Source organism: Pleurodeles waltl, chromosome 1_1 (genome assembly GCF_031143425.1).
Source record: "Pleurodeles waltl isolate 20211129_DDA chromosome 1_1, aPleWal1.hap1.20221129, whole genome shotgun sequence".
NCBI classification, from domain to species: domain Eukaryota; kingdom Metazoa; phylum Chordata; class Amphibia; order Caudata; family Salamandridae; genus Pleurodeles; species Pleurodeles waltl.
The window spans coordinates 908,429,759-908,449,895 of NC_090436.1; the positions used below are offsets into that span (position 1 = coordinate 908,429,759).

General features: G+C 45.9%; 1 protein-coding gene across 2 annotated transcripts in view; it reads left to right on the forward strand.

The window, feature by feature from the left end:
• Positions 1 to 20,137, forward strand: part of KDM4C (lysine demethylase 4C) — a 1,395,856-nt gene that overhangs the window by 748,509 nt on the left and 627,210 nt on the right. For both annotated transcript variants that reach the window (XM_069230128.1, XM_069230129.1), the window contains exon 12: positions 174 to 279. In XM_069230128.1, coding sequence (XP_069086229.1) covers positions 174 to 279 — 106 coding nt within the window. The remainder of the gene's footprint in view (positions 1 to 173; positions 280 to 20,137) is intronic.

Sequence of the window (20,137 nt, forward strand, 5' to 3'; positions counted from 1 at the left end):
AGCCAGTAAATCATTTACACCAACACATTCACTGCAGGCAAGGAACTTGTGACACCTCTATGGACAAAAGGGTGAGGGAATATGGTGTGATCCAAAATTTGTAGCATTCACCAATCACTATTGAGTTGTGTATTGACATGTTAAGTAACTCCTTGTTCTTTTTTTCAACAAAGGGCCTGAAAGAAGTTGAAAAGTGGCAAACTTGTAAGAGTCGGAGGAATCCATTGAATAAACCCCCCTCCAGTGTTTGCTTCAACATACAGACAAAATGTAAGGAAGGTAAGGATCCCTGTCTTGTGGATTTTGATTGTTTTTTTCTGTAACACGTCATGAAAATGCTGGTTTCCAGTACACAACTAGTTCACGCAGGTTGTGAAGATGGACTGATGGATGAAAGAAAGTTCTAAAGAGACTAAGTCATTTGCAGTGATATGAAGAAGGGCACTCAAGTATAATTTTACTTCTTTGCAACAGTGCCTTTGCAGTCCTAGGTGTACATCAGTCCATGATATGCATGCTTAAAAAAGGTATCTCTAGGGTTTATCCTGTCATATCAAATTTTTGGCATAAAAACATTTCACATTTTTTCTGTTGTATTGCTCGCTCTCTCATTCTAATTAGAAATAGGAACACACTTGTTGCTCTGCATGTGTGCTTCCGAAGATACTGTGTTAACAAAAACTTTTTATTAAAAAACTCCTTACTGGCGTTGTTGCAGTATAGCAATACTTTGTCAAACTGATGCAGTTCAGCCCCATCTTGATTGTGTACACATGCTGCAAAATTCATCTACATGGTAGTCGACTGAACTACTTGTTAATTTCCCTTTTCAGAAATTCATGGTTTGGAGTTAACTTTTGATTGAACGTTTGTTGGAGAATCCATGGCGTTTGGTATAAAAATGCTATGGGACCTAAGTATTGATGGGATTTTTATGACACTGAACCGGCAGGGGGCGAGGGAACCAGTGTCACCCCGACCATATGTAATTACTTTCACCTGCAAAATTGTGTCAGATTATTTTCGTTCACTCCAGAAGGACATCTAAGGAGTTTAAAGTGGTGTTCTGCGAGTATCTGGGAAACTTTGCGCCTAAAATATATGCCAATTTGTTGGTTGCTAGATCTCCTACAATGAGCTGTTCCCAGCAGAGGAGTCAGACATAGGATTTGCTTTGACCAGTGCGTAGAGGGCTGCAGCATGTTTAATTACTAAGATGGTGTTGATGAATTAAAAGCCTAAGTGATTGCATTTTAAGGTCCTCTGTGAAGTATATGTTACAGTAGGACAGATCTAGCCAGCTTTGATGCCTTTTCTTAGGAGTGTATTGTAAGTAGAATAAGTTCTTTACCACCTGGCGTGTTAGTGTTTCCTGATAAATGAGAACTGTAAAGATATCTGTCAAGAGCTATCTGACATGGCTCATGAACATCTAAATAGGTTTCCTGAAACTTGGCTTGAGACTGTTCGAAGTGCGGCCTGTCCTTAGGTGGAAATTCACATAATAATGCTGTTGAGAAAGGGATAGCTAATGGCTTGGGAGCCTTGAGACACCATACTCTGATAGCGTAAGGTATCTGGTCTATCTGAATGGAGTTGATGAGGGGCCTTTCTGCTAGCTGATTATGCCGATGGCTAGGCCTAACAATATTTGGGTATAAGTTTCTGCATTTTTCCTTAGGATAGCAGTCAAGATTTAAATAATGATGTAGCACGATTCTGCTTACACTGCATAAATGGGCAGTCTCACCATCTTGATGGGTGTTGTCATTTTTAATATTGTTTACAGTGTTGTTTATTGTTTGTTTTGTAACTTTTTGTTCAGTTACTGTTTGTTTCTATGCGATGCCAATAAAAGTCTAAAAACTGAGACTGATAAATGATTATGTAAGTTTTCTTGGCACATGACAGCGCTAAAATGTCATATTAAAGTTGCCGCAGCAGAGGTGACACGAGAATACCATAATGTTAGGTACCAACCTATTCGCAGGACTTTTAAAATCCAGTTAGCTCTGTTCTGGGTGACCCAGGGCTTATACCCGACTTTCATAGCCAACTTGACCTCGTACAACATTTATACAGTTTAATTTGGAATGTTGACCTCTTAAGGCAGCCCTGTTTGGAATCCAGCTCTCTACAATTAAGGGTGTTTGTGCTTACTATCATGAATCAGTGATCTGTGAAATTCCGTGCTCATTGCCACTGTACATCATCTTAATGCACAGATCTTCACAAAGTACGCCACATAGCAATCGGTTAGAAAATGAGATGTTGTATTCAGAATGCACATGTAATCTGGTTGTAAACTACACAGCGATGTTCCGTACTGTATTTCCTGAATAAACACAGTCTTCACAGAACAGGACATTGAAAATAAAGCTTGAGCAGTGATGTACGACTCCTGTCGGTTTAACAAGTATTATACGGAGTTCACACATATTCATAACATTTTATGTCAGTACCAGCGGGAATAAACATCAAGAAGTACCACTAATGTGTATCCAAAGTATCTGGTTGTATACATGAAGTGATATGCTTAGTTTTTCCTTTGGTGACTGGGACAGTTCTTTTGCACTCATTTGGGCATTTAGGTCAGGCAGCATTGATATAAACATTTTAATTGATTTTCCTAAAACATTTTTGTAAGAGTCTCCGTGCTGCCGTTTAAGGTGAGCGCTGTCTTTGGTAAAAGAATAATGACCAATTTTATTGGTATGAGCCCAAAAAATACGGTTGCTTACCAGGGGTAGTATCCTAAAACCTGAGTCGTATCTTTAAGAAACCCTAGGAAGATTCTACCAGATTTTAAGTCTTTTCTTACAGATGTTGCATAGTGCTGCTGAGTTTTTAATGAACTAGATCTGATTTGTAATTGTACATTTCAGCTCTTGGCTCTACGCAGACGAACATTAGGCCATTCTCCCAAACACTAAGATCATAGCTGACATTTCTAGAAGGTCATATAATTGTTCCGAGCAAAGGAATCTCTTTAGTTATCTTGATTGGGTGACAGTTCTTTTATTACCTGTTGGTAGGTAACCAGCAAGCAGTGGTGTATAAATGTTGTATTTGAAGTTTTTCTCATTGCATCCTGGTAGCCTTATATTGCAGATGCCATAGCCAAAATGCGTTCTGCAAACAATAGTAACTCAGTTGATCATACATTTTTTGAAGGAGACACTCAATCAATCACTGCATTTGTAAAGCGCGCTACATACCCGCGAGGGTCTCAAGGCGCTGGGGAGGGGGGGGGGGTGCTACTGGTCGAAGAGCCAGGTCTTGAGGAGTCTTCTGAAGGCCAGCAGGTCCTGGGTCTGTCGTAGGATGGTGGGGAGAGTGTTCCAGGTCTTGGCGGCGAGGTAGGAGAAGGATCTGCCGCCGGCGGTGGTTTTTCGGATGTGGGGACTGTGGCAAGGGCGAGGTTGGCTGAGCGGAGGCTTCGGGTGGGGGTGTGGAAGCTGAGTCGGTTGTTGAGGTAGGTGGGTCCGGTGTTGTGCAGTGCTTTGTGTGCGTGGATCAGGAGCTTGAAGGTGATCCTTTTGTTGACGGGGAGCCAGTGCAGGCCTCTTAGGTGGAGTGTGATGTGGCTGCAGCGGGGGACATCGAGGATGAGTCGGGCCGAGGCGTTCTGGATGCGTTGGAGTCGTCTCAGGAGCTTGTTTGTAATTCCTGAGTAGAGGGCGTTCCCGTAGTCGAGTCTGTTGGTGATGAGGGCCTGGGTAACGGTTTTTCTCGTGTCGAGGGGGATCCATTTGAAGATCCTGCGGAGCATACGGAGGGTGTTGAAGCAGGACGCGGAGATGGCGTTGACTTGCCTGGTCATGGAGAGAGTGGAGTCGAGGATGACCCCCAGGTTGCCTGCGTGGTCTGTGGGTTCTTAAGTGCTTATAGGATGACCGAAGTGACAGTAGATCAGTGGTTTATCGTGTTGTCTTTTATGGTGGTTAGCTTACTAGCCAGAGTTTGAACTTGATACAAAAACATAGAGTAGTTTCTCCCAAAGAGCTTTAGAAACTTGGGGGAGGGAGATTAGTATAGAATACCGAAGACTCTTACTCTGTAGATTTTTTTTTGTGGCATTAGCAATTCATCCCACACCTCAAAAGTTAAATCTGCGCTCATATGCATTTATCTGAAGAGATTTTGCTTATGATTATTTCGGTCAGTTATTGCAGAGAAATACCAACTATAAAATATACTCATTTCATGACAGTTGTTTCATACCAGTTTTTGGTCTTGGTCGTTGTCATTATAATCATACTTTTCGAATTGGATAATGCTGTGACCGCAGTACGAAGTAGACCTCTTAGTCTTTTGACCTTTTATTGTAAAAAATTAGGTCGTTTCTCATTCCGTAATAAGCAGAATTAGCATTTCTTATAAAGCTGACCTGTCCTGTACATTATTTCTTGATACTTAGGGTGTATTTTCTTGCGGGGCTGTTACTTTAAGAATATTGGCAGAGCTGCTTTTCATATAGTCGAAGTCCCATTCTGTTCAGCCGGACCTCCATGAGGTGAGAGTGACCTTCTCTCTGGCATCAGGCTTTTTTTTAGTGGACTATCTGTTTTTATCGCCCCTGATGCTGTACAGCACTTAATTGCACTCGAGCAGGGTTCATGCTTGCTAAATAACAATTCACACTTGGAGGGCAATGCACGTTTCCTTGATTCTGAGTATGTGATGACGTGAAGAGAGGAGGGAGTGACAAACGAACGACACAGTCTGAAATGGAGAGCTTCACATGCACTGCCAAGTTTGAATAATAGGAGCCCGACACCAGCTTCAGTGCTGTGTGCTGCATGTCATTCTCCAGATGTTAATAGTCTTTACATAATGATAGCTTGTACTTTAGAACGATTTTATTATGTTGGGGTAATATAGTACTTTAAATGCAGTTAAATACTTTTACATGAAATGAGGTTAACTTGTGCTTATTTCAGCAGTAAAAAAGCAAATTCAGCAGTTAGTTGTGAATGGCTCCTGAATCTTTATTGATCAGTGTTAGACAACACATTCTGTGGAAATAAAACTTGGAGAATCTTTTCTTTCTTATTTACCCTATATCCAAGGGCTATCTATTCTAGATTTCGACAGTGTTAAAATGGGAAGTGCTTTGCTTAGATGTTTGTCATGAACTAGGATCATGTTTTATATGTCAGAATATTCTATGGGATCTCACTGTTTTCTGACCATGATCGCCAGTAGAGATCCGAATAGGAATTTCAACTATTACTTTAAAAACAGCTTGAAAACAGAGTTTGTAACTGAATTTCTCTCTTCCATTATTGTTTCTGAAGCATAGCATTGCAACGATCTTACATGCAAATGATAGCGCCAGCATGCAAAATCGTATAAGAACAGTTTAGTTGATGCTGTTGAGTGCCTTCCATAGTTGGAAGTGTGTGGTCACTTAGAGATAACTTTAGGGTCTGGGTGAAGTACTTTGTGTGTTAACAGTCATCTGGATTAACACTGATTTACAATGAAAATATTTATACTATGTCATATTTAGTAATGTGTATTTTTAGGAATGTGGTTTTGCAATGCATGAGGGCAAACCTTGCCTGTGAAATACTGTGCTGGCCAATGCAGTTATACCACTATATAAACTATTACCTTCTCTTCCCTGTCATAGCCTATTGAATAGTAGCATCTCCCACCCGATAAGATACCAAGCTAAATAATATTATATTCCAACCTCCCAAGATGGCGCCGAGTCTACATCCTGTCTCCTGATATGAAAGGCACCCACCTCACACCCTGTTGGTTTTTCTGCATGAATGAGTCACCAACCTGCAGCCAAGTGCTGTGTGTTGTATTGTCTTTGTAGTAATATCACTTTGGAGACCTTGCGTGGCAGGCCTGTGCAGTGGGCTTTCACTTCTTGTAAGAAGCTCTGGTGTAGTGTGGCCAAAGCTCGAACTGCTAGTAACATAATTAAAGACTTAATGCACAAGTGTTGTTTGGTGATTTGGACTTAATAACTGGTGTCAGAAAACACAAACCCAAGTGAGATGGAGCTGGATTTGTCCTAGGGCAATGCATGCTTTTTCTGCTAAAACTGTGTGTTTGTAATTAGTGTGTGTGTACTGTACATTTGAAAATGAAGCCCATGAAATGTGTGCAAAAGAATAATAATATGGAGGAGTCTGCTTCAATGGCGCAGCCTGTGAGTTCAGTCACTACTATAGCAGACCTATGGCATGATCCAGGAGGCTGTTGCAGCAGCTGGTCAGGCCATAGTGGTGACTCCCTCTGCTAAAAAGACTCGCCTGGACCCTGATGATCAAACTAACCCTGATCGGGAAGAGGTCAAAGGAAGGTTTATTCAGGGTTGAGAGCTCAAAGTGGACCTGGAACATATAAGGCTGTACATTACTTTCCCCAAATCCACCAATGTCTGATGAGTCAGAGAATTTTTGTTTGGTTCTAATTATCATAGAAGGGAGCCAGAGTTTCTGCATCTGTAATGTATTTTATGTTATATTGATTTGTGCAGTGCACTAATCACCTGAGAGGGTATCCAGGCACTTGGATTCCCGTCTAACCATTACAAAATGTATGGAGCTTAGGGGAAAGAGGTGGACAGACACATGTTCCCTTATGAATGAAAAGTATCCCATTGAGGTTTTTTTAAGGAGTGTCATTTGATAGTAAAAGTAGATTCCTTGATGGCAGGACTGGCAACCTAGGACACTTATTATTTGTGAGGACACTACTCCTCTGGGCAGGGGGTGCATCTTGCACTACAATGTTCTTACTTAGTGTCCAACTTTGCAGTGAGAGCAGCTGTGTATGCTTGCTACACAACACAATCTGTACTTGTGAGAAAAGGCCTCTTTTTGACATGGTTAGCCCCCACTGTGTTCCTGGTTTTTGATGTAGCCTAGAAGTTGTAGTGCCTAGGGCCCCTGCTAACCAGGTTCCCTGGGTCAGAGCTGTTTCCCTAAAACTGTTGTGATGCATTGGCACTATTGAATACATCCTTAACTACCACTATAAGTCCCTGGTAAATGGGTACCTAGTTAACCACGGCTTGGGGTACTATGGGTAGGCACCTGAGGGCAGCAGCACTGATTGTGCTATCCTCTAAGGCCATGCATCCAGATGCACCCAGCACTGCCATAGTAGGCTGAGTGTCCTGGTACAAACCAAAAACACAAACTCGACATGGCCTGTGTGCCTTGTCCACCATACACTGCATTTACTATGGGTAAGACACCCCTCTGGCACGCCTTAGAGCCCTAAGGCAGGGTGTACCATATTATATGTGAGGGCATATCTGCATGAGCAATATGCCCCCACTGTGTCCTTGCCAAACCTGGGACATAGTGAGTGACAAGAGCAGCCATTTTAATACATGTGCTGGTACCAGTATTGGATTTATTCCTAAATGTACCCAGGGGCCACATTAGAGGTGCCCCCTGCAAAAGTTAACTATCCTGGCATGGTTGCTGACTGGTTCTATCCAGCCTGCCACCTCCAGACACCCAATCTACAAACCTTGGGTGAGAGCCCCGTCTCTCTGGTGTGTAAAACAATGCATTTCCTGGGTGGAGGAGCCAACACCCCCTCCCTCAGAAATGTGCACTACCGTTGCGGTAAGCTTTAAAGGCTTACCACCTTTGAAACTCGAACCTCAGGCCTGCTGCTAGCAGCAGATGGCCAGCCTCTTTGGAAACCCCCACCTTTAACAGGAGCAAAGGCAGGAAACCACACAAAGGGTAGGAGGAGTGGACCCAACTGGCATGCACCATCCCTAAGGTGTTGCCTGTGAGGTGGGCACTCCATTTAATTTCCCTCCAACTTAGATGGAAGGAACATTGCTGTTCAGGGTTAGGGAAGAGACCCTTCCCACAGGAAGTGGTCACTATAATGGGTGTAGCTACCCAAAGGTAAGTGTCCCATTAGACACTGCCAGGTTCCCCCTAAAACGCCGCCTAAATTCAGTTTTTAGTAGGCATCCCTATACCAAGAAATCAGAATCAAAGGACACCAAGAAGACCAGCACAAAGAAGATCCAAGGCACAAGAACTGTAGGCCTGCACCACATAGAAAAGGTGCCAAACCGTACCTGCTGCACCCAGGACCTGCTAATCGCCGCTGAGGAGCTGCGGGACAACTCTGGACTAAGCTCAAGAAACCCAGAGGACCCCCAGGCTTCACCAATCGCCCAAGAACTCCCTCCAGAGTGAAGGTACCACTCTGCATCAAAGAAAAAACCAACAACCCAGTGAGGGTCACTTTACTGACTGGCCGCTAACTCCTGAACTGGAAGTCGCAGTCAGCCCCGACGACACACCAACGACCACAAGGACAAACCCTGCAAGTGTGGCAAGTTTGGTGGCACTTGGCCCTCCAGTGGCCGAACCGTACCAATACCCTAGGTATTGGTCAACTGACGTTGGACACCAGGAAAATTAGCCTGCCTGGTGCTGAAAAAAGACTAGCATGAAGCCCCAATTGAGGGAATTCAGTAACACCCTTGACCTCCCGCCAGAGTGCCCCTATTGTCCTGTAAGGGACCCTTAAAGTGACTTATCTCCAGATCCAAAGGGGATCTTTGCGCACAGCTCCTGGTTCACCAATTTGCTCTGCAGCTGGCCACTCTGTGCCCTACAACGAAAAACCTTCTGGGCTCTAAGGGCCCCTCACCCCTTGCAGCCTCGACAGTCCAAGGCTACCCCAATGAACCACCTCTAAACTTACCTGCACTACCTTTTTCCGAGTGGTCCCCCACAGTTGCCCTGCACCAGCTACATTGCGAGTACCACAAATGCTCTGCACTTCTCTAAGATTGGCCTAACTGCTCAACCAAGCTACCATAAAAATGAGAGAATTAGATGATCTAGTTTTTATTTCTGTAAACCAACATGTGGTCACCTGGACTCCCTGCACAGTGTGCATAATTTTGCTCACTACATAAAGAACCAGCCACCTACAGTACTGGGAGACTTTCAATTGATGACAGAGCTCTTAGACCACGGAGCTGAGGTTGCTTCAACGCTGGCGTTGATGGAACAGCAGGTCAGGTTCCTTTTAGATGTTTCCCTGATTCATTGAGTGCCAACTCTTATGCTGTTGGTGTGGCAGTTGCTGCTCGACACCCGCTGAGGATGAAACCTTGAAAGGTGGATGCTGCCCAGAACATTTTACACATGAAGATTCCTTTTTCTTGTCCAAAGCTGTTGGGTGATCAGCTAAATACCTTGAGCAAAAAAATCAGCTTGACAAGAAACTGCTGGCCCCAGTGGATTAGCATATCAAAGTTTTGGCAATCAGAATGCCTGGATATATGGCAAATCAAGATGTTCCTGTTTGGGGAAGATAAAAGCTTTGTTGAAAGAGTGATAGTCTTCTATTCAGGATAGTGGGGACCTTCTGATGATCAAGAAGGACTTCAAGATAGAATTCCATGCCATCTTTTCAGATGTATTTGTTCAATGCAGCTTCTAGCAGACAAGATGGCAAGGGAAGCATTACCCCTGAGGATGGCACATACGTTTTTAGCAAAAAGAGCAATAACTCAGGGTTCCTTTTCAGGAAAGAGGAAGATACTTAATTTTCTTCCCAGTCAAGAATCCTTTAGGGGAGTACAGACTGGTGCTTGATTTAAAGGCAGTGAGTGCCTTCACTCCACACGTATCAAATTCAAAAAGCTCTCCCTTCAGATAATAATTACATCTGTCATCAAAGACGATTATTTACCTTCCATAGACCTTTAGGGCACCTACCTGCATGTGCCAATACAACCAGCTTCACAGAGGTTCCCAAGATTCTGTGTGGTACTGAGTTACTACCAATTCCAGGTAGTCCCTTTTGGCCTATCATCCTCACCTAGGTTTTTACAAAACTGATGGCCCCTTTAGTAGTGGTTATTCATGGGTTAGGTATTTAGCTGTTCCTGTACCTTGATTACTGGCTTATGTATTACCTTTTTCTTTCTAAAGCAAAGGAAGATGCCAAGAGGGTTTGCAAACTAGGGAAGCAGCATGGCCTTCACCTCAGTCAAGAGAAGTCAAAATGTTCCTACACAGGCTGCATTTTATTGAGGGGTTGTTCAACACCACAGTGGGTCAGGTCTTTCTTCCCCAGTTGAGGATCCACATATTGCAAGCAGAATTGACCAAGCTTTTTGACTCAAGAGATCTCTCCTGTCAGATTATAGTTGAGATTGTAGGGTGTTAATTGCTTCAGTGCTAAGGTCCTTCCTGGGGCAAGGCTGTATCTGAACAACTTCTGGAGTTTACCCTTTTGGGATCAGAGTTGAGAAAATTACAAACCGAATGTCTGTGACTCCCACCCTGGTGATGAATGTACAGAGGCAGTTGCAGTTAATAAAACCACAAAGGGGTACACAGTTCAGGTACAACCCAACCGTAGCGATAACAAATGGCAGTCTTCTGTGTTGGAAAGCAGCATTGAATCAGGACACAATGCAGAGTCAGTGGTAAACACAGGAGAGAAGGAAATCCATAAATTAGAAAGAGTTCAACGCTGTACAGTTGGCTCTGTTGAGGTTTGTACCAGTTGCTACAGACCAGAATGGACAACAACATAGTTATAATCTATAAAAATCACTAGGGGAGTTGCGGAGAACAGTCTGTAAACAGTCTGCTTCATGAGATTTGTTTGTGGACAGAGCAGAACCTCTTTGCTCTAAGGGTAGTGTATCTGCAGGGGAGAGATAACCTGATGGGAGATCATCTTAGCAGAGTATTTCCACTGATGACAGTGTTATCTTTGGCAGAGTAGACATTACTATAAGTGGTGAATAGATGTGACTGCACACGAGTGGATTTGTTTGCTTAGGAAGACAAAGTGCTGCTCCCATCATCATCCCAGAAGGCCTGGAAAATAGACACATTGTCTTTTCATTGGCCAGAGGGTCTTCTTTATTCCTTCCCTCTAATTTCGGTGATCCAAAATGGGTTGCAGAAGGTGAGGGAGGACATAGTAGCCATTATCCTTGTACTTCCAGTGTGGAACCGATGTCCGTGGTTACCTCTGCTTCTGGAACTGGCAGCTGATATTCCATGGAGGACTTCATTGGATCCCTACCCATTGAAGGGTCCGAGATTGTTAAAGCCAACGTTCCAAAGGCTGAGATTTGGAGTTGGAACTTAATAGGCTGAATCTGGAGGATAGGGACTGTTCGCCACAAGTTGCGGCATAAGTGCAGCAATCAAGACCTATTTTTACCCTCAAAATGTGTTCTAGGCATTGGCAATCTTTTTAATAAGTGGCATTTAACAGACAAACATTGGGAAGCCTTGCAGTCCCAATGTTAGTGCTGGACATCTGGAAGAACGGTTTTCATTTGTGTTTGTCGATATCCACACTTGGAGTTCAGTGGGCAGCAGAAAGCGCCTTTAGAGATCCTAAATGTGAGGGTATGGCTTTTTTGGTAGCCAAGCTGTTGAAATCTTTTCTTCTCAGGAGACTGCTATTTCATAATCTTTTACCCCCTGGGATCTACTGTTGATTCTTCAAGCATTGCACCCATCACTCTTTTGAACCTTTTGGAGCAGGTTGATCTTAGTTTTCTGATGGACAAAGTGATATTTTTGGTGGCAATTACATCAGCTAGGAGGGTTGGAAAACTTGGGGCACTGTTGGCTTCTAGACCCTTCTTTATATTTTTTGAGGATAGAGTGATTTTAAGGTAGATTCCACTCCTTGCCCTAAAGTAGTTTGTAAGTTTCATTGTTTGGAGGAGCTACGAGTCCCTCTCACCAGACAGAAGTAAAGGCTCTCCAGTTACTGGATGTTGGAGAAGCACTGTGGATGTATTTGCCTTTAAGAAAACAGATGCATTATTTGTAACTTTGGTGTAGTAGGACAGGGAGTAAAGCCATCCACTGCTACCCACACGTAGATTTAAAAACTGTCCATGTTTGCCCATGAGTCCGTGTATAAGCAGTTTTCGGTGTGGTTCATGGTAGATCCACTGGAGATGTAGGTGCATGGTGGGCTGCTTTCAAAAGATCTTCTTTGTGCAAGATTTGTTACACATCCACTTGGACCTCACCCAACTCATTCATTAGACATTAGAGGTTATTTTTAGGAGGGTTTGGTTCAACATCATTTGGAAAATCAGTTTTTTAATGAAATGTTGGATAATGATCAAATAATCAAATTGTTTAATTGTTCCTTGGTTGCAATATTTGTTCAAGTGAATTTGATGATTGTCATTACAGAAGTGAACCAACTTCACTGCTTGTGTATTTGCTTAATTGTTTAGTACTGTGACAGAGAAGTAGGACAAGAAGGTAATGGCCTGTAATTTACCTTTAATTTTCAATACTCTTCAACTCTTTCCTTGAGTCCAAGTTTCCCATCTCTCCCAACCCTGTTCTATGACCTGTCTTGCTTGGTATGGTAAGATGTGGACTGGGCGTGATGTTGGGGGAATGGGAAAATATTTCTTATTTTTTTTAGCTTGTTGTCTTATATGGTGGAAGGAACTGACGCTCAATAGATAAGGACTGTGACTGGGAAGAGTAGAACTCGGAGCAATGAATATTACTGGTAAGTAACTGGCCATTTACCAGTGTAGACCTCATTTAGAGAATAATCATGTGGACTACCTGACTGGCCAAGCAGTAGTTGAACTATTATTAAACTAATATCACATTCTGGAAACGTATGACCCACAAACTTCCATGATTAGGCTTAAGCAACCAGAGAAAGTGGAAATTAAATTTGGTTATGTGATGCCTGCATGGGGTTGATGGTTTTATGCACACTGTGCAGGTCTACAGCACAATTATTGAGCAGATTAAAATATACTGTAACCTTTTTCAATCATGGAGAGTATGATGCCATCTCTTTTTAGGGTACTCGACCTACCACAGTCTTCCAATAGTTACAAACACAGTATACAGATTCCAGGTTGGAGCTTTGGGCAGTTGTTGGTAGATGTGTGAGCCCATATTTTCTATTAGGAAGGCATTTTATGTCGCATAGCACTAAAGGGCATACTGTCTATAATGCAGACCAAGACCTCACTTGTTTTGTAAGCACTGATTGTCTTTGTAGGCCTGAAGACAACTAAGTTAGATGTTGCCATTTGTGTTGGCTAAAATTAGCAACATACTAATACAAACTCAGATGGTCCATGCACCAGCAGTAGACAAATATGTTTTCGTAAGTTTCATAGTATTGAAAACTACAGATCCATTTTGCTGAAGGTTGCAGTTATGTAACCTACACTGTATCTTGTTAGGTCTTACTATCTATCTGTGGGGGGGCTGTGATTTCATATGGGTCTATTCTTTTTGTATCTGTTGTAGAATCTTTATGGGTTTAACTAATATCAACACCATAACACCTGGTGGAGATACTGTCATGTATACCACATAATCTGATAGAGACTTCTAGTTGCGGATTCCTTACCTTAGAATTTCCCCCAGGTATCAGACTGGATCCGGAGATTTTTCATTGAGCAGTACCCTTGCATATTGTTATGTGGCGGCAGTCAACTCCGCAGGCGTTGTTGACGTCTGGAGTCATATATAGATGCCACCACTGCGCAGTGACGTCAGTTCTTTTCTTTCCTTGCCACATGCTGATCCGGAGAGAGCTACCCTGGTCAATTTTTGACCAACTTCAACACTTTAATTGAGTTTTTTGTGAAATATTTAGTGCGTCGAGAATGTCCCTGAAGACCAGTTTCAAACCTTGCGAGGCCTGTCACCGCTTGACATCGGTGACGGATTCGCACTGGTTCTGTTTGTGGTGCCTGGAGCACAACCCCAACCTGAAGTCGTGCTCTGAGTGCCGGTCCATGCACCAAACGGCCTTGAGGGAGTGCTCCCTCAAACTTATGGCAGCCCGGCACTCGACTTCGCATCAATCCCGGTCTCGGTCGAGAGGAATGTCTTCAGTCTGCTCACGAAGTCACCACCACTCGTCATCCTCAACGACTGGTATCTCAGGTAAGAAGAAAAAGTCACTGAAGCAGGCTAGGCATCCTTCGATTTCACCCCGTTGCTCGGCTGATGCGACGTGGGAGGAGTGTCGACACTCTAGGCCTCCATCCTCAGAGCCTATTTCTGGGTCCTGTCCGTGCCTCCCCAACTTTACAGGAAACCGAGCGACCCCTGCCCAATTAAAAGAATTTTATGAGGCCATGCGTCTCATTTTTGGGCAGTAGGACCCCCCCTAATGTGCCTTTGGGCCCTGAGAGTTCAGCTGGGGGCCCTTCAGGTTCCACGCCGGTGGCCCCAGCCACAGAGCTCCCCTCTGGATCCATACCCACACCGGTCATACCTTCGAGACCTTCCCTGGTTCCGGTTCGACCATCAACACTCCTGATGTCAATTGTGCACACAATCAAAGTCGACCCGATCCTAATCCCCGACAACTCGGAGTCGGAGCGGCGTTGGTCGACGTCGCCCTCTCCTTTGATAGAGTCTATTCACCCCAGGTTGGATTCAAATCCTTATACTTATGGGTAATAATACGGGGAAGGATTGGCGGGGTCCCTGGACCTTTATGTATACCAAGACGACCCTAATAGGGACTGGGCACAGGAGTTGGGCGAGGCCAGTGGTCTGGATACTTCTCCAGATGCTGGCATGCTTTCTCCTCCTACCCTGGCTATGGCGGAGAGAGACACTTATTCTATGGTGGTCGGTAGGGTGGCTGAGATCTGTGGCCTTGAGCTGCCTACTGTTGAAGTTAGGTGTAATCTCCTGACGGAGGTGCTTCAACCAAGGGCTTCCACACCTGAGCTTCCCCTTCCTTTCAATGAAGCCCTCACAGATGTCCTTCTGGGGACTTGGTCCAGACCCAGCACAGGGGTTCATGTGAACAGGACAATTGCGCGCAGCCATTGGCCCACCCTGAACGACCCTAAATTCCTGTCCCAACACCCCATGCCTGAGAGCATTGTTATCCAGGCATCCTCGTCATCTGGCGCTTCCCCTTCCCCACCTCTAGGTCGGGAATAAAAGGGACTGGACCAACTTGGGAAGAAGATGTTTTCTACCTCCAGTCTGGCGTTGTGGTCAGTAAAAACTGCATGCCTTTTGGGCTGTTATACTCACTCCCTGTAGGATACGGTCACGCATGTCTTGCTGCAGATAAAAGAGGAGGCCCTGACTATCATCTCCCAAGCAGTTACTGGTGGCGATACACTGGGAAGTTCACTATTCGATTTGATCGGGACACGACCCACTCTCTGAGTAGATTGCTTGTGTCAACGGTGGCCTTGAGGCGCCACGCCTGGTTGAGGACACCTGGTTTCTCAGGGGATGTCCAACAGACCCTTATGGACATGCCCTTTGATGGCACCGGTCTCTTTGAAGACAAGGCTGACTCTCCGCTTGAGAGGTTCAAGGACTCCCGGGCTACGGTTCGGTCCCTCGGCCTTTCGACTGCCCCTCGTTCCCAACAGTCCACCTTTTGCCCCTTTCATGGCCACAGAAGGGGCTCCCTGTCGTGTCTCTTTCCCAGCCACCCATGCTGTTCAGCCACTACGTGGCCGGGGATGCAGAATCCCGTGGGCTTGTGGGACAGGCAACCAGAGGTCTGCCCAGTCCGCCCTGGCCCCTGGTGCAGCCTCCAAGCCTTCCTAGTCCGGTCTAGTTGGTGGCAGGATTCGCCATCATCTGCCCCACCGGGAATCCATCACTACCGACAGGTGGGTTTTGCAGATCATCCGAAGGGGCTACTCCGTCCCCTTCGAGACTGCCCCTCTGGCCATGCTTCCATCCTACAGCTGCCTACTGGAGGATCATCTGGCGCTGCTCCGCAAGGAGTTCACAGCTCTCTTGGCCAAAGGAGTCATAGGGAGGGTCCCTGCATCAGAAGTAGGTTGTTCTCGTTATTCCCGCTACTTTCTGGTGCCCAAAAAGGACAAGGGCTTATGTCCTATCCTAGACCTTTGGGCCCTCAATCTGTTCCTCAAAAAGGAGAAGTTTAAAATGTCACCCTGGATCAGGTCCTGTTTACCTTGGACCCAGGAGACTGGATGATAGCGTTGCACTTGCAGGACACTTATTTCCATATCCCCGTCTTGCCTGCCCACAGACGTTATCTACAATTTGTGGTAGGTCACCGTACTTTCCTTTGGCCTTACCAGCACCCCTCTGGTGTTCACAAAAGCTCATCTGCACAGGTTGGGGGTTTCAGTCTTCCCCTACCTCGACGACTGGCTGTTAAAGGTGGACATGCCCTAGAAAGTCATTCCACACCTTCAGATTACAGCAAACTTCCTGGACACACTGGAGTTCACTAAAAATATGCCAAAGTCACACCTGACTCCCTCTCAGATGCTCCCTTTCATCGGAGCTGTTCTGGACACAGTGCAGTTTCGGGTCTATCCTCCTGAAAAGCGAGTCTAAATTATTCGGGCCATGATTCCGATTTTTCTGCCTCTATCCTGGGTTTAGGTGAGAATGACTTTGAGGTTGCTGGGCATCATGGCCTCCTGCATCCTGCTAGTGACACATGCCAAATGGCATATGCAGGCTTTGCCGAGGGACCAGAATTTCCAGTGGGTGGAGCAACAGGGAAATCTCTTCAACATGGTTCAGATCTTGGAGGGGACTGCAAAAGATCTGCAGTGGTGGCTTTTGAATTACGATTCAGTCAACGGCAGGTCCCCCTCCCTTACCCAATCAGATCTGTCAGTAGTGACAGATGCTTCAGTCCTGGGTTGGGGTGGCACATGGGAGAGGTGGAGATCAGGGGTCTCTGGTCTCCGGTGGAGCCTGGACTCCAAATCAATCTTTTGGAGCTCCGGGTGATCAGGCTTGAACTAAAAGCATTCCTTCCCTCCCTCAAAGGGAAAGTGGTGTAGGTGTTCACTGACAACACTACCGCCATGTGGTACTGTACCAAACAGGGTGGAGTGGGGTCCTGGACCCTTCGTCAGGAGGCTCTGCGCCTCTGGACATAGCAGGAACATCAGGGCATTTTGCTGATGGTTCAACATCTGGCGGGCTCTCTGAACACCAGAGCAGACAAACTTAACCGTTGATGCATAGCCGGTCACGAATGGCATCTCCATCCGGAGGTGGCACAAGGTCTCTTTCAGCAGTGGGGAGAGCCTTGGTTAGCTCTGTTCGCCTCTGCAGAAAACTTGCAATGTCAGCAGTTCTGGGCATTGGAGTTTCCGAGGCGGAACTCGTTGGCGACGCTTTTCGACCTCGAGTGGAACTCTGGCCTCCTTTCTGCCTATACCACTTCTGTCCAGAGTTCTGAAGAAGATCAAGAACGACCGTGCCCAAGTAATCTTGATGGCGGCTCCAAACTGGGCATGGAGAGTATGATATCCAGAGCTACTGAGCATGCTCACCGATCCTCCACACAGACTGCCCCGTCGGTAAGATCTTCTGTCGCAGCAGCAGAGGACGGTTCTCCAACCGAACCTGTCCAATCTTCACCTTCATGCTTAGAGATTGAGCGGCGGCAGTTGACAGCTTTTGACCTTCCACCCGAAGTCTATGATGTTATTTTTGCAGTCAGCTGGAGCCGTGTCGCGCAACGCCAATTCGGCGGGACCTTGCTCCCTAGGTTGGATCATGACCCTTACTCATTCTTATGGGTTCAGGTTACTGTGAGAATTGAGGGGATTCATTGGACGATAAAGAATACCATCTTGAAGACCCTATAGACTGGCATGCAGGCCTCGGCGAAGCCAGTGGTCCAGACACTACCCCTGATGCTGGTATGCTTTCTCCCCCTACAGTGGCTACGGAGGAGGGAGCTTCCTATTCCATGGTGGTGAGAAGAGCGGCTGAGGTCCCGGGCCTTGATCTGCCTTCGGTGACCATAAGGACTAACCTCCTGACTGAAGTGCTTAAGCAAGGCTTCCTCTTCTTAACCTCTTTTCCCCTTTAATGAAGCTGTTGCTGATGTCCTGCTCGGGACTTGCTCCAAACCCAACATAGGGGCTCCTCTTAACAGGACAATCGCCTGCCGCCATAGACAAGTGGCTAATGACCCAGTGTTCCCAATGCAACACCAAACTCCTGAGAGCTTGGTTATCCAAGCCTCCACATCCCCAGGTACATTCCCTTCTGCCCCTCTGTATAAGGAATCCAGGAGACTGAATCAGCTTGGGAAGAAAATGTTTTCTTCCTCCAGTATAGCATTGCGGTCTGTGAACTCTGCAGACCTTTTTGGCCTTTACACCCATACTATATGCAACACGATTGCGCAGGTGCTGCCACAGGTCTCGGAGGAGGCATGGGCCATTCTCACCAAAACTGTTGAGAGAGGCGCAGCGAAGTTCATGATACCATGTGGACTGGATATGACTGACTCACTAAGTAGATTGGTTGAATCGATGGTGGCCTTGAGGCACTACACTTGGCTGTGGATGTCTGGCTTTTGGGGGGATGTTTAATCCACGCTTATGGACATGCCTTTGATGGCACCCGTCTCTTCTGTGACTAATCAGACTCGGCGCTCGAGCGCTTTAAGGAGTCCCGATTACAGCCAGGTCCTTAGTCCTCGCAGCTGCCCCTCTCCCCCTTCAGTCTGCTTTTCACCCCTTTTGTGGCTCAGGAAGGGCCACAGAACCACGTCCCTTCCCCCCCAGCCACTGTGCTACACATGCTGCTCAGCATCTGCTTGGCAGGGGACTTGGATCCAACGTCCTCATTGTTCAGGGGGGCAGCAGTCTGCCCAGTCCACTGCAGCCTCCAAACCGTCCTATTCTGACGCTTCCCCATCAGGTACTGCAACAAGCAGGGCAGGGTTGGGTTGTGGACCCTTTGTCAGGAGGCTGTGCTCCTCTGGACATGGCAGGAAAAGCAGGGCATTTCCTCGCGGTTCAACACCTGGTGGGTACTATGAACGTGAGAGCAGACAAACTCAGCTGTCAGTGCTTGGTCATTCACAAATGGCATCTCCATCCGGAGGTGACGCAAGGTCTCTTTCAGCAGTGGGGATAGCCTTGGTTAGATCTGTTCACCTCTGTAGATAACATGCAATGTCAGCTGTTTTGTGCGTTGGAGTTTCCAAGGCAGCACTCGTTCTGAGACACTTTGTCTCAAGTGGAACTCTGGCCTTCTTTACACCTTTCCACCCATATCACTTCTGTCCATAGTTCTCAAGATGATCAAGAACGATGGGCCAGAGTAATCCTTGTGGCTCTGTACTGGGCATGAAGAGTCTGGTATCCCAAGATATTGAGTATGGTCATCGATTCTCTGATCAGACTGCCCCTTCGGGACGGTTCTTCACCCGAACATCTCCAGTCTCTGCCTTCTTGCATGGAGATTGAGCGGCAGCAGTTGACAGCTTTTGACCTCCCACCCAAAGTCTGTAACGTTACCTTGGCAGCCATGTGTCTCTCCACCAAAATGGTATACCCCTGTCTATGGATCAAATTTGTGGCATGGTGCACAGACAGGTCTGTTGACCCCCTCTCTGCCCCTCTGTCTGAGGTCATCTTGATTTTACTTTCTTTAGACCAGCAGGGCTCTGCTTTGGGACCCCTCAAAGATTATTTTTCTGCTGTCTCTGCTTTTCTGAGATTACTTGACCATCCCTCCTTGGGTAAATCTCCTAATGTTAGTTGATTTCTAAAGGATCTTAAGCATACAATTTGTCCTTTGCCGTTTATAATGCCCCAGTAGGATTTGAACCTTGTTCTTACTTTTCTAAAGTGCGCTCCTTTTGAGCCACCTCAAAACTGACCGTTCTGGCTTTTAACTTTAAAAACAGCCTTACTAGTGTCTGTCACTTCTGCCCGCACGGTGAGTGAGCTGCAAGTCCTTTCTTCTAAGCCAACCTTCCCTTCCATCCATCCTGACAAGATGGTGCTTCGTACCAGGGCTTCCTCTTTACCAAAAGGGGTCACACCCTTTCATGTAGGCCAATCCATCACCTTGCCTACTTTTTACCTGCCCCCACATCCTTCTAAGGAAGAGGAGAGACTCCACTGCCAGGACCCAAAAAGAGCATTGGCATTCTATCTTGATCATACTAAAGAGTTCCGGGTGGATGATCAACTCTTTGAGGTTTATGTGGGTGCGAAGAAAGGTCGGTAGGTGCAGAAAAGGACCATCTCCAGATGGATCTTTCTCTGCATTAAAATGTTCTACAGGAAACAGTTGGGAGCACACTGCCTCACACTCCAGCATGCAGGTTGCCCCATTGCATTATGGTAGAT